Genomic DNA, 24,124 nt, shown 5'->3' on the forward strand with positions numbered 1-24,124 from the left:
GATGGCGCTACTGCTATATGATGTCAGCATTGGAATGGATGCGTCTCTCGGCATCCACGAGCTGCGAGCAATTGGCAACCGGCGATGAGACTATTGTTACTAAGATTCCTACCCTTCTTAACGCCTGGCAGCACAAGCGAACGTAGGTAGCTCTCCATATAGTCTTAAGAATAACAGCATGTGAATCACAGCTGGTTTATTATGTGACTATTTACAAGGTACTAACTATATGATGTAGGATTAGAGACATCCTTAACCTGTAGGCATGATGACCAGGTAGCACGTGGCATTTCCAAATAGACAGTACCTGCGGCTAAGGCGCAATGAGCGTTTATCGCACCATGAGGCAAAGCATCATTTATTAGGTAAGAGACCTTGTTTGCCCAAGAATGCAAGCAGCATCTGAAACGCTTTCGGAGCGCTCTTATGAAGATTAATGTTGTGCCTGGAGAAAACTATCAGCTTCAGCTTTTGAATAGTCACTGAGAGAAGCCACTTACCCTGCTGGCAAATTATCGACAGTTTCTACCACTTTGGCGTTCGAGAAAAGCTCACTTGTGCCATTAAGTAGACCAAGACAATTACCGCCGCAAGAAGGCAAGTCGTATTGACCTTGTAGGACCAGTACTGGCGCAGTTATATTGCCATACGGAATTTCGGTTGCAAGCAGAGATGGGAGTCCGCCAACGCCAAACGGCTGACTGTCCACATTAAAGTTCCATTCGGCAACCCGATGCTCAAAGAATGGGGCGGCAAAGAAGCCGTACGCTTCGACGTAAACATCCGAAGACGTGAGATACCCCGAATCGAGGTGCCCCCAGCGGAGAGGATCTTGGATTCTGGCTACGCGTAAACTGCTTCCAGCAACAAACGGCGAAAAAAACTGCAACGTGCCGCTGAAACCAGTCAGCACGACAGCATCGACCGCTACTTGGCTGGCAGTGGCCGCTGAAAGGTATGCTCCGTAACTATGTCCGACGAGCGCCACCTTGGATGCAGAAATGGTTGTTCGCGCATAGTGAACGAGATGGTTGAGGATGGCAGTCTCTACGCCAAACTGAGCTTCTGTGAGGGAGTTTGCCCTACGACAAAGTATTAGACAGATCATCAAACATTGAGGGATCCGGGAAATGTTTACGGAGAAGATGACGCTACCCCAACTCGATCGTAACTGAGCGTAGAGTAGCCAGCGGCAACAGCAGCGTTGATAAGACTATAAGTCTCGCCGCCGGGGAAATTAGGACCCCAGTAACTGGAGTAATTAGCAACGCAACGTATTGTGCGGGTAACTCAGCTACGTACAGGGAAGACTCGAGTATCCCATGAGTTAGTACTAGAATTGATTTTCCGGTACCGCAAAGGTTGGCGCTGATGGTGAAATTGTTTTGGACAGGAGTGGATGACGTGCCGGCAATGGGAAGCGGCGCCGTAGGGGAGCCAACATCTCGTCGTGTAAAGTTGAATGTAAGAGCAGCCGCGTCCCAGTTGTTCTCTATGGTAGTGCTTAGCTCAAGACGTGGAACAGACACAGAAACTGGAATGTTGATGTGTCGACAGTTTACGGATGCCTGTACAAAGCCAGATAGGGGCCAAGCTGCTGCCGCGAGGTAGAGCGCGAGCGAGAGATTCATGGTGGAAGTATAGAGCGACGAGAGTTGATAATGTGCATTCGTCTCTGAGCCGCACAAGTATTAACCCTTTTATCTGCGTAAGATGAGCGGAGCCGGAGCCAGCAGTCACTTTGGAAGCAATTTGCTAGTATGCTAGCTCCTATTCAAAGGAGCCGTCGTTCTAGAGGCATCATGGCATTAGTCAGTCGTTCATCTCTGTCGAATAGACTTATGGAATCTTGTCGATGGTTACAAATCAAGGTGAATGATGGCGTAGATGTTGACGCACCTTGAAGCCGACATAGATACTAGTGTGAACAGCGCCCGTCTCTAACGTTGATGCTATAAATGGAAGCGCAATGATATCTTGGTTGTCCTCCACAATCTACAGCTGGAGGTTGTCGATATAATGACCCATCAGGCAGCTTACAGCTTTGCGCTCGCTTTAAAAAACCAAACCTCTTGCGTCTTGAAAGAGTGGGCAGGCTAGGAAGGATAGAAGCCACAAGCGAAATTGTAGTAGAGGATGTGGATAGAATCCTTGGGCTAAATGAATTTGAGATTACCATGAAAGCAATGATTATTGCATGTAATGACTCTTACCGGTGAAGATAAGTGAGAGTTGAAAGTGATGATGCTGGTTTCTTTTCACGCATAAGGGACAATCCATGCTATCGCGTTGTGAGAGCAAATGAACAGAGATCAGGGAGACGAAGCAATGTATTGAAGCTAAAAAAAAAAAAAAAAAAAAAACCCAAAGCTCCAGTCAACACAAAGAAACAAACGCAAAAATGCTCAAGAGACGGCAATACCCTAGAAACGGTGACCGTGCCTGTCGACCTTGGCAGGGCCTCAATTTATATTGGCTGGGTCAAAGCAATTCTAGGCCACGCGGATGGTGCATGTGGCGGCGTGGGCGTCATCACGGCCACCCTTGCTTCGAAAAGCGCACGATCCCGCTGAGCATCAGTGTATTTGCCTCGTAGCCCTGCCGTCCAATTTAGAGACGCGGATCTTATTGTTCCTACGGAGCCAACTCCAAGGCTTCACGACAAACGGACTTCTTGGTCGAAATGAAAAGATGAAACGGCAGACGCGAAGCACAATTAGTAACATGTGTTGGTTGTCGGTAAGCTAAGATGGCCAGACCAGAACAATAAGAGCGTATGGCTTCAGGTTGGCAGTGCTGTACGAATTGTCTTCGCGTTCCAGCCTATGCGGTGGTTCGCATTCGACTTCACTCTGACCTAGCCGGGACTGAGATGGAGATGATGTTTTATGACCGAGAAGGGCAATACGGCGGGGCGAGACGATTGACAGGTTGATACTGCATATATAAGCGTCCATTTGGTGCCACTTTACGCCTGTAGTGAATATGTCTAGGTGAAGGTCACGTCGATCGAGTATATGAAGGGATGCCAGTAAATAAAATCAGGCTAGGTAGAGCAATATATAATAAATACGTGAAAAAAAGAGATCAAATAAAAGCAATAACAGCGGAATAACCAACACTACTGGGGGGTATCAGCCACAGTGACCTGAATCGGGGGCGTTTTGTCTTGTATGCAGTTACGTACGTGACTCTGTGGTCTTCGCTCCGAAGAAAATTGGATTCCAGCTGCCTGAAAGTGTCTTCACTATGGATGAGCTGACAGCGGAGTCACTTTGACCTCAACAGATCTCCTACCTTCCTAATGGAAGATACCTGGTCAACTTCAGTCGGAGTCATCATCACTCTCTGAGTTTGAACCAGTCCCTGCGTCCTCTCCGTCTTCTTCGCGCTGAGGAAATCGATCGTGGTCCGTGCTCGATTTCGGCAGTCTCTCCCACTCCTGACCAGGCTGCGTCTTCTCAGCAGTCCAATAGCATTTGAAGCAGTAGTTAAAGTTTCTGTCCGTACATCGCCAACGAACGCCATAGATGGACTAGAAGGGAAAGGGAGGCGTTAGCAAGTCTCCAAGAGTTGCCGTGTCGCTAGGTTCCTGAGGTCTAATCTCACCTCTATGAAACAGCCATCACAAGAAACCAAAGAGTGATAGTGCCCCGTCTTCCACTGTATAGACCCGGGTGCATGCTCCTGGTCGGCTGCCAAGTCCTCAGGCTTGCTATCGTTCCCATCTTGGGCTTCGTCACCCGTTGTCGGCTGGGCCTTCTTCGCAGCCTCCTCAACCATCAAGTCCGCCATGTCGTCCGCGCTGTGGAAAACGGCAATGTTCTCTGGGGTCCATCCGTCTGGGGTTGTATTTGTGGGATCGGCGCCATGCTCTATGAGCGCCATGGCTAGGTTTAGATTATCGTCATGGCGCGCGGCCCAGTGCAGAGGGGTCCACCCGTTGATGTCCTCGACATTGAGGTGGCTCAAGTTGGTATCTTGTAGAAATTTCATGATCACGTCGGCATCACCGCCTGCCGCGGCATGGTGGAAAATAGTGCGACCTTGCTTATCCTTGATAGTAGGGTCGGCTCCTGCGTCGAGCAGTTCGTCGACTATGTCCAAGGAGGCCCAATATGCCGCAATGTGCAAGCTCGTGCGCCCCTGAGGATCTTGCGCATTCAGCTCTACTCCTGCCTCGATGAGTACGGGAACGAGGTAAAGACTGTACGCATATAATGCTACACCCAGAGCATTAGGAAGATCGCTGCCGTGCTTCTTAGGGTCCGCGCCTTCATTAAGGAGAAATTCGACCATCTCGTCATCACCCTCGTACGATGCAGCGCTGAGGGCGGTGTTGAAGACGCCCCCCTCGCCGTCCACCCGAGCTCCAAGGCTGATGAGAGTCTTGGCGAGGTTGATAGAGCCCATGGATGCCACCTGGTACAATGCAGTCGAGTTCCGCCCGCCGCCGGCATTGACGTTTGCACGACGAGGGATGTCGGGACTTAGCAAGAGACGCACCATCTCCTCACCTTCTCTCAGAGCCAAGGCCAAGGCTGTTTCTCCGCCCTTGGATCTTACTTCGGCGTCCACACCGAGTTCCAAGAGCCTCGCAACGACCCTTGAATCGCCGTCCTCGATTGCATTTATCAGCGGTAGCTCGCCATCCTCCCCCATAGTCGCACTCAGCTCCGCCAAATTAGCGTTGGTATAGTGCTCTTGGAGCAGCATCAGGGTGAAGTCGGGGTTGTGTTCACGGATCGCAACATAGAGAGCCGTGAGGCCGGCATCGTCCACGTATGATACAAGGCTCTGGTCCGTCTTCAGTAACTGTCGGCCGATGTCAACATTTCCGCCGTCGGCTGCGTGATGCAGACAAGTCCTCCCTCGTTTGTCGCGCAGAGTTACAACGGCATGTTGATCCAGCAGCAGATTGACGCACTTGTCCATTCTCCCGGCAGCGGCCAACATCAGCGTGGTCTCATTGTCCGCATTCAAGGAGTTGACATCAACATTGTGGCTGAAAATCCATTCGAGAGATCCTGGCTCATCGTATCCGAAGTGAATCACAGTACGTCCGTCGTCGGCTGCCTCGTCCAAGGAGTCGGGCGCCGCTTTCCATAGTAGCTCTAACATGGAAACATTGCCCCATCTCGATGCGACGTGAAGAGGGATCCAACCGTCCTCTTCCGGATCCAACGGGTCAGCGTCTGCTTCAAGCAACAGTCTGGCTATCTTCGTTCCGCTATCAGATGAGTTCCGGGCGGCAAAATGTAGAGGATTCCCTATGCAGGGGTCTTAATTAGTGACTGCCGTTCTATGAAACAATACGGGTTTCCATATATTTCCAAAGTGTTCAGGGCAGCAGCGTATGCTCTTAAAAAGATGCTAGAGTGGCCAGAGAAACTGCCTCCCTGAACACTTCCTAGATGGGGTATGAAAGGCACCGAGAGTTACTTACAGAGTTGTAGGTCCTTGACAGCAACTCGTGCCTTCTTACGCAACAGGCACTCCACGACGTCCGCTTCATCCGCTGCTGCCGCCCGGTGCAGTGCAGTATGGCGACTGTCATCCACGGAGTTGGGGTCCACACCGCTGTCAATCAGGATATCAATGATACTTGCGAAGACAGAGGAACAGTTTCTGCAGGCCACCTGGGCCACGATGGTCTCTTCTTCGGCATTCTTCCGCAGCGGGTCAGCGCCTGCTTTCAGCAGGGTTTTGACTATATCGATCTTGCCGGCCAATGCGGCCACTGTCAGCGGCGTCTGCCCGCGGTCATCCACCTCGTCCAACGTCGCACCCGCCTTTAAAAGAAGCGACACAATGTCGTCATGTCCTTCTCTGGCGGCTAGGTGGAGAGCGGTCTGCTTGTGGCCATTGCTGAAGTTTTTCAGCGGCACCCCGTTCACTTTGGCCGCGGACTCAATGCAGATACGGGCAATATTGGTGATCCCGTGTGCCGCAGAGCGGAGAAAGACGTCTCCAATATCTGCGAACTCGCTCAAGGCGGCAGCACGCTTAATGATCTTCTCGGACAGTGACTTAGGATTGGGAGTTGTGTTATTATAAAGGGCGGTGGCATAATAAAGGGCGGTGTTGCCATTATCATCTGTCAACTTGATGTCTGCTCCCCGATCTAATAGTACTAATGCAATAGCGATGTGTCCCTCAATACACGCCAGGATGAGTGGAGATCGTCCGAACTGGCTTCGGGCCTTGAGATTGAGAATAGACTCCTCGGTAGTGCTACCTTGTTCGCCGCTCGCTGGCTGCGGTTTGGCGACTGCCAAATGATCGATAAGGAGTCTAACAATTGCTTCGTGGCCCCTTTCGGCAGCCACATGGAGTGCAGTGCTCTGCTTCCCTTCGCTGGGGCGGCCAGCGATGTCGGCACCGAAATTAAGCAGATGTTGGACCACCGTCCGGTAACCTCCCTCGGTCGCAAGGAGGATGGGTGAACTGCTCTCCCCTCCCGCCTTTGCGTCTACATCAGCTTTAGCTTCGGAAAGCAGATAGTGGACAATTGCCGCATGGCCGTTCTGTGCTGCATGCTGGAGCGGCGTCTTTCCGTTGGGACAGGCCTCGACGTTCGGGTTGTATCTCAGGAATAAAGACACCTGGCGCTCATACCCTAGCTGCGTTGACTGACAAATTAGTTCGTCCAGTAAGTCAGGCTCCAAGTTCTCGGTCGACGCCAGGTACTCTAATAACTGCTCTACGATGGCATCATATCCACGAGCCGAGGCATACTTCAGCGCTCTCGAGAGTCTGCAGGGTTTCGTGCGTTCCGCATCACGCAACAAAATCTCGACAACATCCGTGTATCCACTCCAGCTTGCCAACTCAATAGCGAGCTCACGATCGGCATTCATCAGGCTATTTTGGCGTTCCTGCACGATGCTGGCCAGGCCCAATTGAGCTGCGAGGAGCAGTGGATCAGTCACATGCAGGTCCGATGGTGGGACTGCAATGTTTAGCTTTGAGAACAGCTTAGACAAGACGAGTGTCTTGTTGCCACCGTCTAGGAGATCGAGGAGATTGTCCATATGGTTGCTGTGCGTTTCTATTGCTCGGTAGTGTGCTGGCCAGAATTGCATTGCGTAATGGACCAGATCAAATTGGGAGCCCGACGGTCGAACATACTCGGTTGGCTCAAGAGCCCTCTCCATGTCTTCAGTAACGGATGTTAGATATTCTAGAAGAATCTTGGTGATTTGAGCATCATCTGGAATGATTGCCTTCTCCGATTCAACCCCTGTGGAGGTCTGTTCATGGGCCAGCACGCCACGGATGCCCTTTTTGATGATGTCGGTACTGATCAGGACCTGGCCATTCTCGATCCTCACTAGGAACCCGAATGTAGAATATAACTCTGCTGCCATATCAATAGGCAGCTCCTCTGTTTCAAAGGGCCAAGCGAATTTGGCATTGCTATCTGTCAGCGCGACGGCCGTCGCAAGCTCGTGGAGCCTGAAAGGCCGTTTTGCGCACATAAGCCACCCCAAGGCCACTCTTGACCATCCTCGCATCGAGTTGATTCGAGTGGCAATGGCATCTTCAAGATTCGGCGGGAAAGTGCCCATCAGTCTCAGGAGTGATGCCAGACTACGTGGAGCAATGTCCATGCCGCGTAGGGAGTGCAGGCTCAGTAGTAACTCCGTACAATCTGTGCATCGTCCGAGGAACTCGAGTATCTGGGACTTGAGGGGCGAGAGCTCGGGAATATCCCCGATTATATTCTCAGCCAGAGCCCCGACGAGAAGCTCAGGGGGGCTGTAGGTTAGGGCCGGGCCATCCATGCGAGACTCACCAAACTTACCCAAGACTTCCTCAATAGCCGGATTAGATTGAGTGAATATCGCAAACTTAACCCTCGTGGGAGGTTGCTCGTTTTTAGAGATGATCAAGAAAATATCTATAAGCGCTCGCCACGAAGAGTCGCACTTGTCAAGACGATCGATGATGAGATACAGCGGGTCATTACTCTCCTGGTCCAGCAAAGCTTGAAAGAGTACGAGCAAGCCGGCCTGTGTCCAAGCTCCGGATGTCTTCATGTCGGCATAAAGGCTCTCTATCCTCTTGAATTTGTCTTGGCCCTGGTTCATAATCTGGAAAACAATCGAACTCAGGAACGAGACAGCAGATTGTCTTCGGATATCACGGCCGCTGAACGCGAAATAGCTCGTACACGATGATTGCCTCAGCCAACGAAACAAAGACCGCGCATTGAGACTCGTACCGAAGCCCTGGACTCCACAGGTCGTGATGATGTGTGACGAAGCAGAGTGTTGCCAGTTTTTATATCCATCAAGCAATCTGGTCTGTGATTGCATATATATCTCTTGCTCGTCCGTGAAGACCGTAAAGGACGGAGAGATGTTCCACAGAGCAGAGAGGCAGTCGGCGTAAGATGCATTTGTCTCTGTCATAAATACTTCTCAGTACGTCTTAATCCTGAAACAAGCAGAGGTCAACTTGTCAACGATGGAGGGCGATATTACCTGCCGCCAAGTTCTTGACGATGAGAGAGAATTCCAGTTCCGGTCCGTCGTTGACAAATCTAGAAAGATCACTGTGTCTACCCCGACGCGCAATATTCGTTTCATGGACAAGACCTGTAGTGGCGGAATAGCGGTTGATAACCTGGTAGCATTGGTCAATGGTACGCATGAAGTGTGCCGGAAGGCAATGTTCCATGGCTTACCGGCACCTTGTCCCCTGTGGTGTCCTGGAAAACATTGACAATACATCGTCGTACTGGCAGAGAGATGAACTCGTTGGATAGGTCCTTAATAGCCTTTGACAAATAGTTGACTCGGGTTGCCATGTTATAGTTGTAGCCAATTGACGGTTGATATGAGGAGATTATGTTGAAGATCACATTGTCCCATTCAGATGTGTTCAACACACGATGCGGAGTGCCGAAGAATACCTAGAATCGATCTTAGACACTGCTGGCTAACATTCATCGGAAATGTGTGAGCGACCTACGACGCGATTGCTGCGTTGAGAGATGCTAGTGAAAGTGGCGTTGCTTTCAGCCATGACGAGTGCCTATGTATAACAGTTAGTGTTGCACAGACTATTATTCGTGTTGCCTTCTCACCCTTTTCACGATAATACCACCCACATCGTGCCCGAGAAAGGCGATAGGACGATCATGGTACTAGTATATGGTCAATTGAGCGCTCCAGCTTGCCTCCAGAGTGGTGGAGCCTACCTTATCGCCCTTTCGCCTGCCCATCATCAACTCTAGAAGACACTGGGCAGCCTTGGTCAACCCCTCACTTGAGAAGATGCCAGTGCGTTCTGTTGTCACAGGCTGCCAGGTGAACTCCATGATGCGCGCCTGAGGAATGTGCTTGGGCAAAAGCTCCTTCAGCCATATATACTCCTTCTGATCATCGGCGGCCTCAGTAATCCACGAGCGATTGCAATGACCCCCCAACCCATGAACTGCAACGATGCTTTCAAGATTCCAGTGTGTTAGTCATCACCCTGTATGTGTTGAAATTGCGATCAGATGCATGGGGGCTACCCAGCACTTACTCTAACAAAGATTCATCATCATTCAGCCCGTTAACAACCTTGAGGGAGACTTCCTCCAGCCTGAAATCGCTCTCTGAAGTATCCTCCATCGCGATATCCAGAGCGCAAAGACGGGCAAGTGAAAGTGGTGGAGGTGATGGGCCTTGTCAGTGATCTACTTAACAGCGAGTTAGCCGCTCTTACATAACGCGACTGGCAGACAAAAGTTGCCAAGGTCCATATGCGCTTGAGGCTGAAAGAGGCTGCTGCCCAGCGGCCTGATCAGGTGGGGGCGGCAGCAATTCACTCACGTCCAGGTCAAGGTACTGTACAACGAGCTTGTATATACTGCGTACCGGCGAACCTTTCCCCATTGAGATCAGATGTTCCCTTTCCGTTCGGCGTTGCGGAGGCTATGCCCCTATAACCGACGAGGCTCTGCTGCATGTCTGCATATTACACTGGCTCTTGCGCACAGATATTGGCTGCAACGCTGCACAAAATGCAATATCATGTGCGGCCTGTTTTGTACGGCCTTTCGTACTTCGACTAGCATCCCGTAGGATCAGTTCGTGTGTATGGATCAGGCTCCCGCAAGAGGTGGCGTGTGGGTGGGCGGAGCCATGCAGTGGCTGTTTGATGTGTGTGGTTACCGTAGAGGTTGTAAACAGCAAGACTCGACCGCGCGGCTGAATTTCATACCGATTCGCTTTTCATCTTTCTCGGATCGACCTATCCTTTTAAGAATACTAGACTTGTAATCGTGCTTTCCTTTTGCAAGCCATTTGAATCCAATCGGTGTTGCTTAGTGGTGATTACATCGTTCCAGGAAGCCTCGCAGCCATGGATCAGGCTGCATCGCAGATTAAACTGCAGATGAATACTAGTAGGAGGAGGGCTGCCGATAGCGAGGTGAACCTTGGAGAAACCGCGCGCAATGCGCTGAAACTTCTTTTTGAGTCGACCCCGGCACCGGAAAAGCGAAAGGAACTTCTAGCCGCCCTTGGAAACACGACAGATAAGAAAGTCATGAAGAAACCGAAAAACACCAAGGCTATGCGCAACAAGACGGTGGTCCACGAGACTCTGGCCATATCATTCAATAGGCACGGAGAGCCAACTGACTCGGATCAAGACATCCTTTCCCAGCTTTTACAAAGAAGCGACGAAAATGTCAACACACCCCACGGACTGCAGGACTTGTTGGCCCTCGGTTTTGATGGACGATCAATATTACATGTGATTCTAGACCCAACTACCTACGATGAAGAAGAGCCTTTCGTTTTCATGTTTGAGCGGCTCAAACCATTCATTCGCTTCCTTATACGGCTTCATCCCGGGCTACCGACCGTAACCGACAGCAGCATGAGAACCCCTTTGTTTGCAGCCCTCAGCGAAACTGAAACAGAGCCCGAAGACCAGGCATTGAGCCAGGAAACGAAGCAGAAAATCGTCAGCTACATGTGCGAAGCGAGTTCTGGTGGGCTGGGATCCCAGTCTGCTATCGACTCGCTGAGAGTAGTGTGCGGTGATAGGCTAGCTCGATGCCACGCCGCTCACGTAGCGATTGAGATCGGCGTTAGCATACACGAGGACGTAGTCAAGCAATTGAGCCTCCTACCGGCCAAGATGGACAGAGGAGACAGCAAGGATCGTTGCCTTGAGGTGCTCGACGGCAAAGGCAGGTCATGCCTGCACATAGCACTCACGTCGCCGTTCAGCGCGACCAAAATTGCGTGGGCCAAGATACTTGCCAAGCTGCAGCCTCAGCTTTTGAAATCTACCTATACATCGGATAACGACAATAGGAAGACGTCCCTAACGCCGCTTCAGCATTTCAGCGAACAGAGAAATAAGGATAAACAAGAACGGAAGAAGACACGTGGAAAGACGAGCAAGGAGGCAGACTCCATGAATGCAAAGCTGGACAGTCTGGAGGATTTCCTCAAGCAACAGTGCCTAGCGACGTTTGACAATGCCACTTGCAAGAGCATTATGTATACTAGGAGTAACGGTAAGCTCGAAATACGCGTAAATGTTCATGCTAACGTCTCGAGAAAACAGTACGAGAAATCAGCCTTGCTTTTGAAGCAGAAGACCCGGTGTCAGGAGAGTCATTGAAACGGCAAAGCCAGCACTACAAGCTTGACACAACGATCAGGACCGTGCAGATACCCTCCAGGGTCAGCGTTACGTGGGAGGCTGCGGACAGAGACGCCTACGAGCAGGTCAGGTCCTGGGACTGTTTCGGCCGCACGGATTTATACTTGATCTTCCACTGGCTGAAGAACCGCGACACATTGCCGGTCAAAAAGGTTTTTGAGGTTATGGTGGACGATTTTGGGGACGAGAAAACACTACCACACAGCGACAAGGCGATCGTTGAGTCCCTAAAGGACCTCCAAGTCGAAATTTGGGATTGGGCCCGCTTGGATATTCCGACAGAAGTGATCTATGAAGCGGCAGGAGACCATGTGAAGACTGTATACCTGTATTGCAGCGGCTTGAAGGTGGTATTAGAAGCCTGGGCAGACAGAAATGGACTAGCAAGACTCAGGAACGTAAGTTTGCTACTGTTTTCGACAATATGAGAAGCTTGAGTTGAAAATAGCTAACATCAGGCCTTAGTTGGAGAAGGTCTACCTCGAGACCAACCAGGTAATGCCTCCTTGACAGTTGCAGTATATCACGCTAGCATCGGAGCTTTCATGCGACTGACAACAAAGTACAGGGCTTAGAGTCTATGGAGACCATGAAAGCGTACGTTGAAAAATTCAAGAAAGACCTACCGCGGACGTTCAAAGAAGTCAACAAACGGGAACTCGTGGAAATCCGCTGCGATCCAATCAAACCAGCACAGAAGAAAAATTCAGGAACAGCATCGGCGGCGTCTAAACTCAAGGAAGAGAGCGAACAGGGATTCGCAGAGTAAGTCGTGACGTACAAAACTTGTGCGGTTCAGATCAGAGGTTTAGGCTAACTGATATTCGCACAGGCAAGATTGGCTGAAGTGTATGGATCAGTTCGCAGACATCATCGAGATGTTGGAGAGAGATAAGGTCCATTAACCCTGACCTGTCGTGATACGAGTTGTTTGCTGACAGACCTCGCAGAAGATGACTCCCATCAAGGTTGCCCTGATTGATGACGGTGTCAAGTCTAGTTATGCGACACTGGACGATTCCATTGAGCGCGGTGACTCTTGGGTGCACCAGCCGAATCCGAGTCAGAGGAGGTCAAAGCATGGGTATTCGCAGAATTACAACACATCCGCTCACGGTCATGGCACTGTAATGGCCTACTACATCTGCCGCATGTGTCCTGGAGTTAGGCTCTACGTCGCAAAGCTTAATCCAGAGCCCAAGCATGGTGACGGCTCAGGCCGGGCGCTGGTCTCATTTTCAATCGAGTCAACAGTCGAGGTAAGTCGTCCCGTCAACCTGTGTTTCTCCTCTTGGACTCGGCGAAGGTGCTAATCTTGGAATCTAACTGTGCAGGCAATCAAGTGGGCCGTGGCAGAGAAGGTCGACATTATCTCGATGAGCTGGGCCATCGAGGAGAAGGAATTGGACTATCAGACAAACAGGATGGGTGCGCTGCGTGACGCGATCAAGCTCGCGGCTGACAACAACATCCTGCTGTTCTGTGCCAATCCAGACAAGGGCGCTGGATATCCCGAGAACAAGTCTTACCCGAAGCAGCTGGACACCAGCCGGGTTTTCTGCATCGGCGCGGCGACACAGGATGGCACTCGCTGGGAGAAGATCGACGTGGGCGATGCATCCTGCGACTACTTCTTGCCCGGCGTCGAACTCGGCTTTCCGGTAGAGAGTAGCGGCGCGCGCCGTGTAGGCGAGCCACCCACGGTGTGGGAAACCTATAATGGCAGTTCATTGTCGTGCGCGTTGGCGGCCGGGCTGGCTGCCATGATCCTCCACTGCGCTCAAGTCAGCGGTAAGAATGCGACTGAGGCCGAGTACACCTGGCTGAAGAGCCACGGGGGGATGCGTAACGCCTTCAACAGCATTCATGTCACCCAGAATAAGTGGTTGCCGGTGCGGAGAGTGTTCGGCCATCCCTCCCTGGTAAATGCGACTACTTCTACGGAGGCCACAATGAAGGCCTTGCGGGAAGAGGTAGTTAACAGGTTCTTTATGAATATGCCGCGTACTCAACTCGGACCGGAACAGTCGCCGGGGAAGCTAAGAACGCGACCGACTTTACGGGAGGACGAGATTCAGTAGCCAGGGTAGGCCTTGTTCTCGCAGTTGGATTGAAGGAATAAATGTGTTATATACCTTGGGCTTTGGTTATATAGAAAATTATAACAAGCTTCTTTCTTTGGTAATTTCTAGATAAGTGTATTTATAAATTCTTAACCTTCTTTTGTGTTTCGTGTGCTGTTATTTTTCATTGCCTTTTATGCTGCCTTGTATACTGCTATTTGCTCTGCTTTGATAAATATTTCCTCTTGACCTAGTACCTGCCTACCTACCTTTATATGATTACAATAGTACAGGAAACTTATTTTTTAACTGCCCTAGGCGTATCATACTAGTAGTTATGTTAGTACAGCCTTAAATTGGTTGTTGTGATAATTTGTTGCAATGATAGTGTAGGGTGTGCTAATGTGTATTATGGTAACTACATGTAAGTTTACTGCGGCTAAACGTGCTGTTTAGCCTGAGAAGGAGGCCCGGCGCAATCCAGCAAGGATCTGCGAAACATATGTGCAACGGCAAGGCTGCCAAAAGGGTCGTTAGAATAGGTGGGCGTAAAGCGTGCGGCATCCTGTATTTGTACGAGGTTACTCTGCTCCATATTTCGCCTACCTCACGTAGGGAGCGTGAAGCCATGCTAGTTGACATTATAATCAATGGAATAACCGCGCCAAAAACGGCCCGTCCCCTCAAGCCTTTTTCTACAGCTTGCCGGCATGCTTTACTTTGGATCGCATTCTCGGGCAACGCTGAAGGGTGCACACAGATGGGTGATAGCAATAGCACTTCCAGGCCGCTTATACCACCCTCTTAGACGTCCTTCTGCAGTGGCCCCATGCAAGCCCCTGTTCGCGCCAACAAATCATGCAGCCCCGGAGGTGTACTGGCGGTTGCACCCCCCAACCTGCTGACCAGCCGTCGGTGAACACTTTCAAACCCTTGTATGTACAGTACATTCATCTTCCAATGCCTCAATGTACAGTATATTCATCTTCCACTGCCTCAATGAAGGCTAGTGGCCTTTGGTGGTGTTTTCAGCTCTTCTGTGTGAATCCAGTGGATGTACGCCATGATTCCTACGGCCTCGATCTTTCCCCGCTGCCTTCATGTCTGATGCCTCAACCCTTGGGCGCGGAAGAACAGTTGGTTTGCCATCATGACAACAAGAACAGTTAACAATGAATTTGAGATTGTTCTGGAGGACAATACCAACCCAGATGATGTTGGCGCCGAGCCCAAGTTCAAAATCGGAGGCGCCAACATCGGCGATGGCGGGGACGGCACCGGCTTGATCGATGTTGACATAGGTGGCGACGCACTCATTGTGCAATGCGACCTGGTGCAGGCTGTTCACGGCTTCTTGTACGGCGACCAGCCCGCCACACTGGTGGTCTTCCAATTCGGATTTGTGCCACGCGGTAACAACCGGCGCTTCAAAGAGGTCGAGGTCACCATCACCTTTTCCGCAGGGGATGTACAAGCCATCACTCCGTCCAACACGTGGGCTATATTCAAGTCTGAGACGGAGCAAGAGGTGAGCCATTCGGTGAGCACTAATCTGGAGGCATCGTGCGGACCCGGAAAGGGCAGTCTCGGGTACACGTGGCAACTCAAGAAGACCGACAACATCGAGGCGCATGCACGTGTCGAAGGCATGATGAGGACGCAGGGTCACGGTTCCAGGCGTGACAGGAGAAAGAACACTGTCTTCTGGGGACTTTATGAGAACAAAGCTATCAAGAGCGGCATCCCAAGCTTCATGCAGACCGCCGTGCTACTGAAGAGGGACAAAATGGTAGAGGATCCACGGGGCGAGAAATTCAGCGCCAAGATCATGATCTCTGGCGAAGTGGACAGGCTTACCAACGTCAAGGAGAAGTGGGAAAGCTTCACGGCGGCCATGTCCGGCAGCAGCGCTAAAGGGGAGAACATCATATTTGACGCCAAGAAGAATCGGGGCACGGTCAAAAATTCTGACAACCTGCAGGACGAGGACTTAGAAACATATAAGAGTCTTGTCACCATACGTGACTGGGTGGATGTGAATGCAGAATCGTTGCTCAAGACCGAAGCAGATGTTGCTGTATCTGCGACGACTTCAATGGATGTAGTGGGCAAGTTGACTTTGGGTCCTGTCGACCAGATGAAACTTTCGGCGGAGGCGGCAACAGCTGCGCTTTCTCTCATATCCCCGGTTGAAAGCACCACAGCGGTTCGTCAACCAGCCGCTGAGGATCTGGACGGCCATGCCCAAGTCCACGAGCCTGCTCCTGCGAGTGCCTCAATACCCGTGGTAGATTCAGCAGCCACGAATGAGGTGGACCCCTCAGCTGAAAAGTTGGACGTAGTCGAAACGTTAGGGGGCGAGAGAGTAGCCGAAATGCTAGTAGAGCTACGGGAACAGCTCTCGACGGTTCGTATCGAGGCGAATTTGGTGAGGAGGCTGCTTCAGCTGGAGGAAAAAGAACGGCGTATAATGCAGGAGATTATGAAGCTGGAGAACTTGGCTACGGATTAGAACTGAGGTTGGAAATCAGCAAAAAGGTCTGTACAACCACCAATATTTTGATTTACCCTTGAAACCACGCTTTACGAAGTCTGCATTTATTTCAGGCGGCTCTTCATGGTGAGCGGCGACTGCCACTTTGTTTGCAGGACCAGCGTCTTCCTATATAGGGCTTGGTAGGATTCCCTAGGCTCTCCTTTCCTAGCCTTCAGGTCGTCTTTGACCAAGTCCGCCGCACGTTCCGCGACGGCATATACCGTAGCCATTATATTTCTCCGTGTAGTAATCGATAACACGCTTGCATCCACCACTCGCAGATTCCGCGTTCCATGAACAAGGAGACAGGGAGGACAGGCATCAAGTGTCGCAAGCTGCAGCCGAAAGAAAAAATACGCCTCAGGGGCCCAGAGGACGGTGAAGACGACGGCGAAAACATCAGCTTCCATGGTGTATAGAACGGAGTGGGTACTTGTGCGACGGCAACCTGACTTACGGCGGGGATCCGGCGAGGGCAGCGGCATAAGCCGAAGCTAAGAAAAGAATGCAACAGATCAGCCAAGAACCAGACGCTCATTGGACACAAATTCAGGGACCAGATCGGGATCGGCCTCCTGGCCATTGGCAGTTGGGTGGCGGGCGTCCAACTTACGCATAGTGGAGATTGTTTTTTGAGAAGAAGAGAAAAGGCGGCCATTATGATACTTGATGTAGAACCTGACTGCTATGAATCAGCGATGAAGTGAATGAACAATTGGTGACGGGCAGAGTGCAGCTTATACTAATGGCAATTTAGAGGGAGAAAGAAAAAGAAAAAGAAACAGTCGCAGATATTGCTTTTGATCGTTATTTGGACGAGGAATATGGCCTTCCTATGTACTGTCTCCTTGGAACTCGATGATACCGTCGCCATGCTTGATATCGGTTCCAACCATGGTCCATCCCGGCGACGGGCTATCCTCATGCTGCCGTCGCAGGCCTCTCACCAGATGTAAAGCTGGTGGTGGGTAGGTTGTTTGCCTGACAATCGAGGAATCCCCTGTCCTTGTGGCTATTGGACGCATACCGCGGATCAATACATGTAGCCACTCCTCAGCCCATCTATTCTCTAATTGCCTTGCCTCTCGTGTATCCAACTTGGACCTTGACATTCATATGTATGTGCAGTCATTCGGACTGTCTGTGTATTAAACGGCAAAGGTTCTCGCTTAGCGCCCTCAGCTTCAGGTGGATGTATCTGCCTCGTCTGTTGGTTAGGGTTATATCGCGCTCGTTGCTTTGGCCTTTACTTTTTCGCAAGTTCGCCCCAGCCAGAAAAATGTAGTATTAGAATATTGTTTAACATAGTATTAGAAATAGTATCTATATAGCACCGAAAAGAGAAACAGTAGGAATCCCAGAATACGTTCCGCCGCAATATTGTTCTGTTGTCGGATTGTCCGGGAAGTTGCATTGCGTATCGCATTGAAATTCGAGCCCGGTATTTGGGTAGTTATAGGCAACAAGGATATCACCACAAGTGCAGATGGAGTCGCCTGTAGTCGTGTCGGTTCCCAGAGTGAAGTACAGTGTTGGGCCCGACGGCAAACCATGGCAGGTATTGGCGCAGTCGTCGATCGAGGTTGTGAGAACCTGCTGTGAAGCGTACGTACTTAGGCCGTAGGTGTCATCGTTACTCGCGATGTAGCAGCCGAGGTACCCGTACTGGCCCGTGAAACCCGCTGACCCGGAACCAGGGGGACCAGGGGGACCTTGGGGACCGATAGGACCTTGAGGCCCAGTAGCACCTTCGAGACCGGTGAGACCTATAGGACCAGTAGCACCTTGGGGGCCGATAGGGCCTTCAGGCCCAGCCGCACCTGCTTGCCCAGTCGCACCTGCAGGACCAGTAGCACCTTCGAGACCGGCGAGACCTTGAGGACCAGCGGCTCCTGCAGGACCAGTAGCACCTTTAGGACCAGCGGGACCTCTGGGACCGGTAGCACCCTCGAGACCGGCGAGACCTTTAGGACCCATTGGCCCAGGCTCACCATTCAACCCGTTAATACCTGGGAGGCCGGGTGGACCAGGTGGCCCAGGAGGACCCTGGATACCATCCCTGCCATCCCTCCCATCCCTGCCATTCTTCCCATCCCTCCCATCATCACCATCTTTCCCATCTTTCCCATCTTTCCCATCTTTCCCATCTTTCCCATCTTTCCCATCTTTCCCATCTTTCCCATCTTTCCCATCGTCGCCATCTTCCCCATCCCTACCGTCCCATCCATCAGATCCAGGGAGCCCTGCCGGACCTGAGAGTCCTATGGGACTTGAAGCGGCATCATGATGTTTGTGGCTACCCCCGTAGCCAACGGAGCTCGGGGGTGTTGTGGAACCCGGTCGTCCGGTATTGAAGTTGTAGCTGGTCCGATCAATAGGAGCTAGAGGACTCAGCTGATGTGTCCCAACGGAAGCTTTGCCATAACCAAGGTTGGTGATATCTGGTCTTGTATCCAGCCACTTCGGCCCGGCAGGGCTGTCCGTACTACTTACGCTTCCTGCAGCTTGTTGAGCGGACATAGTATCGTCATCCATGACTAATACATTAATCGATTCAACCGATGGGAAACACCGGGCATCTATTACACGCATGAGCCAAGGCTGGTGAGATCTGTTTCGTTGTAATAAACTCACATGGCACATTGACAAGGTTCGCCGGCGCACAGTCAGTCAGAGTGCTTGATTCGTTGAACACAGCCAAGACCGTATTCGATGCCGATAAGCAAAAGCTGGCTTTTCCGCCAACAAAGCTCGGATGCCGCCATTGAAGAATGCCCTCTTCGAGCGAGAACCCATAGTCGATGGATCTGATGCTCGGTGTCTCGAGGAGCGGCTGGTATGTCGTACCCTCGTTGGTCACGACTATCTCTCCGTCTGCGAACAACCGGTCGCCAATCAGGGAGAAGAATGTCGCATACTGACATTCTGTACAAGTCCCCTTTGGGAATAAATAGGAAGGCGTTAGTCTTTTAGGCCGTAGTTCGTCTATCTGGAGGAGGAACTGAGGCTGGTTGTTGGGCCTGGGCGGAGCTCTGAAACAATGTTGGCTGTAAGCACTTTTCTCTTACGGCAGACACATTCATACAATGGAAAGTATTGGACTTACCCAACGCCCGCTAACTCAAAACCCCCATCCAGGCAAGGAGACTCTAAGTCAGTAACCTTCAGCAGAGGCAACAGCGCCGAAAGGTTGGCGGGTAAACGCATGCTCGTCCGTTGGATGTCGGCCGGTGTAAAACTGTAAGGGGGTGGATACCTAAAGCTGAACAAGTGCACTCTCAGGCATCAGGGACAGGCCTCAAGGAAACGCGCAAGAAGGAAACGGGAGCGAGATTACTGCGTGCATTAAGGTAGTATTACATTACATGTTGGTAGTCTTCATGAAATCGACGTCTATAAGTACCTACACTAAGATAAGATGAAAGCCACAAACTATTCAGTGCAAATAAAATTCCAATTATCCCTGAAATAGGTCGAAAGCTCGTGAGGAAGATCAACATAAGCACAGAGTGCTAGAAAACTCATATAATTCCATTTCGCAGCTAGATCAACCATGCTACATATAGTACACACACTCCACCGCGGCTAACCTACGCCGGTCTATCTTAGAAGTCATCAAGATGACAAGTCAGTCGGGTTTTAAAGCGGGCTTGTCTCAGATGAAAGCACACGCACCTGGCTTGTTTGATTGGTCGGCCCGACTCTTAGGAATGGACTGCCAACATCATCAGCGATGCACAACGTAGGTCAAGCTGGATTATGCAATATATGACAAGTCGCAATGTGGCTAATGTAATCGCTTCCTTGCTAGACCTTCGTATTGTATAGTCTCACGGTCAGTTTTCCTAAAGCTGACCTCTTGGGGATATTACCAAGATTAGATGCAATGGAGCGGACCTCTAAACGCACCTAGAGACCAACAACGTACTCGGATAAAGGTGCGTCCTACGTACACCAGTAACTGCAACTCTACTCACATCTATCCCATCGTATCTATTTCCTGCCTACCATGCAACCAGCCAGCAGATGTAGGGTACATTGGAAAGGTGAGGCTCGTATCAAGTCATGCCTCAAAAGCAACGTCTGTCGTAGATGAGTTCGTCGTCGGGTTGCTAGAGCAAAAGCTCACATTAAAGCTAGTCATACGCATGCACGCCCTTGCATGCCAACCCGCGCGAGGAGCTTTGTTCCTTGGGCAACCCAGCGTACAGGGCATTCAGTCATGGTCTACTTCTGATAGTGGCGAGAATTCGGGATGCTCTATCCAGTCTAGTCTATGGTATATACTTGGCGTCCTGGCTTCGCCATAATATTCCCCGGCCCAGACAAGCTTGTAGTTCCTTGAGAACTAAAGAATCTGCAGGCTCTATAATAGTGCATAACTGTAAACGAGATCCAAATATCTGGCTGTGTCAAGGGTAAGTAGCGGTGTCAACATTCTAAAAAGAAGACAAATTCTGTCGATTTATGTTTTCCTACCCTTTAAAGTGTAATTTAACTACAGGACTTTACCTGTGAATTTATGGATGCAAATGCGAACAACTTGTCTTGGAGTATTATGCTACACGCATAGGAGTCAACCGAGTACATAAAGCCAGCATCGCCCTAGGTTTATCCTATACTCTAGTACCAGTAACAATAACCAGAGCCCAACTTCCAACACAAGGTCCTCTTCTGTATTCATCTTTGAAACCTCAACTAGATCCCAGATGCATAGTACCTTGGTTACTCCTTTCGCCGCAGCGCTCTGCCTTATCCCTGGCGTCCATACCTTTACCAATCCTTGTATCTACCAGAGTTACAAGTGTGGTTTTAATCTACTCAACCACTATGGTAATTACAGTCACCTTCCTTCCGTAATACCCTTTTTGTTCAAATGAATGCCTGTCTTATGTTGTTATGCCTCCGCTATACCGATAGGCTACAACCTTACCGAGCTCGCCGCCGCTGTCGCCAGCACGCCATCTATTCCCTCCCTCCCCGACGTTTTGCTTCTCCAGGTCACCTACCGTTGCATTAATATTAGCGGAGGGATAGTCGGCAACGCGTACTGCTTTGCGGGTTGCATCGATATGAACGGTACTCTGGTTAATGACCAGTGCGTTATGTAAGCTGTCAAACCTTTCTTAAGTTATAGTACCAACGCCATCTTTAATCAAGATGTTATGGTCCCTAAATAGAGACTATTCGGTGGTGCAGAGTGTCTAAGATTATTTAGGCGAGTTTGAATCTAGAATGTGATTCTAGCCAATGCAACTTATGCCACTTTCTACTTTGCCTTGGACTTGTTCTGTATGTCATTAACCATGGACGGAATGTGTTTCGTTGAGGTTAGGTATTTCAGTAAGGTATGATAGCTCCAGCCAAGATGAAACTCTTGCGTAAACTCGCAGGCCGTCTCTTTTTCCGACTTCCATGTGACACCTTCATTCCTTACTAGAGTGATGAAACGGCATGGCCATAAAATTTCCAATGAAACCAATCAAATCGTAATGGAAATCTCTTGTACCTAAGGAGAAAACAAGATAAGTGATTGAACTACTACTTTTTTTACTTTACTTCTTGAGGAAATAGATATTAATGTGATTGCAACCGACTTGAAAAGGGCCTCAATTGTTGGAAATCATGTCGCTAGGGATTGGTATTTCTAACTCGCCGCGACCGTGTTCCTTGAGATGGGGACTTATCCAAAATGGGTATCTCATATGAAACAAATAGAGCTCATATTGGGACTGATGAAGCTCCTGTGATCTAGAGGTCGGTTTGTGCACGATACGATGTAGAGACCGACTGGCGTCATCAAAGAAACATAGAAGTGACCCCGCGAGGTTTCAAAAATCGCTACTCTCACTAAAAAAACCCTGTAACATGGGGAAAAAAGAGTAGTAGCACTATCACAATTTCACGGCTCTCATCCCTCACGTCCTCCAGGCTTGCAATTTCCCTAGCCATCGCAGTAACCACCCAGTATCCACTCCACATTACATTGTACACATATCGTTGACGGTACTATTACCAATCACAGCACAGTTGACGATGCAGTAAGAGTTGCCGACAATGCCGCCGGCTTGGTCGATGCAGCGGAAGAGGACCTGGCCCAGCTGGGCATCTGTAATATTCGGAGCATTGGGATTGGTACTATATGCTGCTCTTAATTCAGCGGTAGCAGTGTATCCTTGACGGCAAGGTTAGCTTATAGCTTGATAAGAGATAATGGAGAAGTAGAACATGCCATTGGTTATTAGTGTTGAGCCACACACATACTCCTGATAAGTACATGGCGTAGTGATTTGGGCTGTCGCGACAGCAAGGAGGGTAGCAACGCCGGCAAGCTGGAAAAGAGTCATTTTGTTATAGTAGGATAAGAAGTCGAGAAGATTGAATTGTGGTTGATAGATTGAGGTCTGCGAGGAGAAGTGTTCTGCATTTATTGTAATTATGAGCTATGGTTCAACGAGTACAAGTAGTTACTACGATCTATATTGAGAGTTTAATAATTGTCCTCTACCCCATGACCATCTCCGTTTCCGGCGAGAATACCGGTGTCCCGAGATCTCTTAGCAGCGATGTCAAAAGACGTAGAGAGCTTAGCAAGTGTCTCAATGCCCTCCTGGTCATACACTCTTAATCGGCATTGGAGAATTGCCCTGTCTTGCGCGGAAATGGGACAACTAAGCATAACATCATATTAAGAAATACGATGAATCGAACTCCAATTCCTAGAATGAGACAACAGTGCATAATGCCTTGTTACGGAATGGGATGAAGACAAAAGGGACAAGGCACTTACAAACTGGAAACTTCCCACGCGGTGAGTGCTCAAGACGGTTAGAAAAGGCAATGCACGGGATGGGATGGGACATATGATAATCGATTATAAGTATACTAATCAAAGAATCAAGTCATAGGTCTGAAATAAATGTTATCAGTTACTGTATTCCCTATATTCACAGAGCAAGGAATAGGGGCATTCTAAACTTCGTCGAATTTGGCAGTATTGCAATGTGACGGCTTACTGGTTAATCCGATCTAACTATAGTTTACAGCCACTGCAAAGTAGAAAGCACAAGGGGAAAGTTCGATTTTTGGCAGTTTTGAAGAGTGATTCGCTGTGTTAGAGATCTTGCATGGCTATGTGGAAGGCACGGCAAAAAGCACGTTTGCAGGGCAGTGTCAATACTGTGCTGCGGCCTATGGACATCAGGCCACACTAATCGGGTGACTCTGAGACCCCTCCCTAAGATATCTTTACTTAGTATAAGGTAGGGAGAACAAGTCTAGTTTCAAAGTTGCATAAACCAAACGTTCTCGACTCTCAACAACTGGGCCGTAAGAATACCTTCTCTTGCCCCCTCAGAGCCCTATGCCGCCCCTTTCCCAAAGTCCATTACGTCCCTAGCCCTGCAATGAATCAATGTGCTCAACCGGTGCTGTGCACCCGTAAGTAATACCAGGATCCTGTACACCGGAACGGTGACGACGAGCTTGCCCCGCCACATTGTCTTGGATGGACCCGGCATTTTCTCATCGAAGGACGAAGCAAGGCTGGCCGCACTTGGCCGGCCGTTGTGCCCCTGGCTAAGATTATTGTCTCACGTGCCATGCTCTCTGCAAGCTCTACCCATGAACATGGGTTTTGGGAAATGTCTTGCATTGATTTCGTTCTCGTGGTTGCTCTCGTCGCTGTGGAGATGTCTCATGCTCGCCCTGAATCCCCACGGGGTCACAGTACAAGCGAGACATGTAGCTAACCGTTTAGAAACCGCCTTGCACAATCCATATACTCGGTTTCAAGTCGGCGGATGTATCCCGTAAGATCTGTCTCTCACTCGAACATCACGTCTCG

General features: G+C 50.1%; 5 protein-coding genes across 5 annotated transcripts; 2 read left to right on the plus strand and 3 right to left on the minus strand.

Annotated features, from left to right (window-relative positions):
- Positions 1 to 433: 433 nt before the first annotated feature.
- Positions 434 to 1,631, minus strand: TGAM01_v201943 (hypothetical protein; the record flags this gene model as incomplete). Its single annotated transcript, XM_018800183.1, has 4 exons — positions 434 to 455; positions 501 to 1,082; positions 1,139 to 1,252; positions 1,303 to 1,631. The coding sequence occupies 4 exons, from the start codon at positions 1,629 to 1,631 to the stop codon at positions 434 to 436; spliced, it is 1,047 nt and encodes a 348-aa protein (XP_018666325.1).
- A 1,694-nt stretch (positions 1,632 to 3,325) lies between these two features.
- TGAM01_v201944 (hypothetical protein) lies at positions 3,326 to 9,626 on the minus strand (the record flags this gene model as incomplete). The annotated part of the gene is made up of 9 exons (XM_024548881.1): positions 3,326 to 3,535; positions 3,610 to 5,270; positions 5,447 to 8,410; positions 8,490 to 8,631; positions 8,693 to 8,920; positions 8,980 to 9,042; positions 9,095 to 9,154; positions 9,209 to 9,455; positions 9,538 to 9,626. 9 exons carry the CDS (start codon positions 9,624 to 9,626, stop codon positions 3,326 to 3,328), a joined length of 5,664 nt encoding a protein of 1,887 aa, XP_024406284.1.
- Positions 9,627 to 10,359: 733 nt separating this feature from the next.
- On the plus strand, positions 10,360 to 13,760 carry TGAM01_v201945 (hypothetical protein; the record flags this gene model as incomplete). Its single annotated transcript, XM_018800185.1, has 7 exons — positions 10,360 to 11,530; positions 11,581 to 12,077; positions 12,145 to 12,174; positions 12,248 to 12,444; positions 12,512 to 12,575; positions 12,630 to 12,938; positions 13,014 to 13,760. 7 exons carry the CDS (start codon positions 10,360 to 10,362, stop codon positions 13,758 to 13,760), a joined length of 3,015 nt encoding a protein of 1,004 aa, XP_018666327.1.
- A 1,132-nt stretch (positions 13,761 to 14,892) lies between these two features.
- Positions 14,893 to 16,254, plus strand: TGAM01_v201946 (hypothetical protein; the record flags this gene model as incomplete). Its single annotated transcript, XM_018800186.1, has 1 exon — positions 14,893 to 16,254. The coding sequence occupies one exon, from the start codon at positions 14,893 to 14,895 to the stop codon at positions 16,252 to 16,254; it is 1,362 nt and encodes a 453-aa protein (XP_018666328.1).
- A 1,347-nt stretch (positions 16,255 to 17,601) lies between these two features.
- TGAM01_v201947 (hypothetical protein) lies at positions 17,602 to 18,813 on the minus strand (the record flags this gene model as incomplete). The annotated part of the gene is made up of 1 exon (XM_018800187.2): positions 17,602 to 18,813. The coding sequence occupies one exon, from the start codon at positions 18,811 to 18,813 to the stop codon at positions 17,602 to 17,604; it is 1,212 nt and encodes a 403-aa protein (XP_018666329.2).
- Between the last annotated feature and the right edge of the window lie 5,311 nt (positions 18,814 to 24,124).

Source organism: Trichoderma gamsii, assembly GCF_001481775.2.
Source record: "Trichoderma gamsii strain T6085 chromosome Unknown Scaffold_5.2, whole genome shotgun sequence".
Lineage (NCBI taxonomy): Eukaryota > Fungi > Ascomycota > Sordariomycetes > Hypocreales > Hypocreaceae > Trichoderma > Trichoderma gamsii.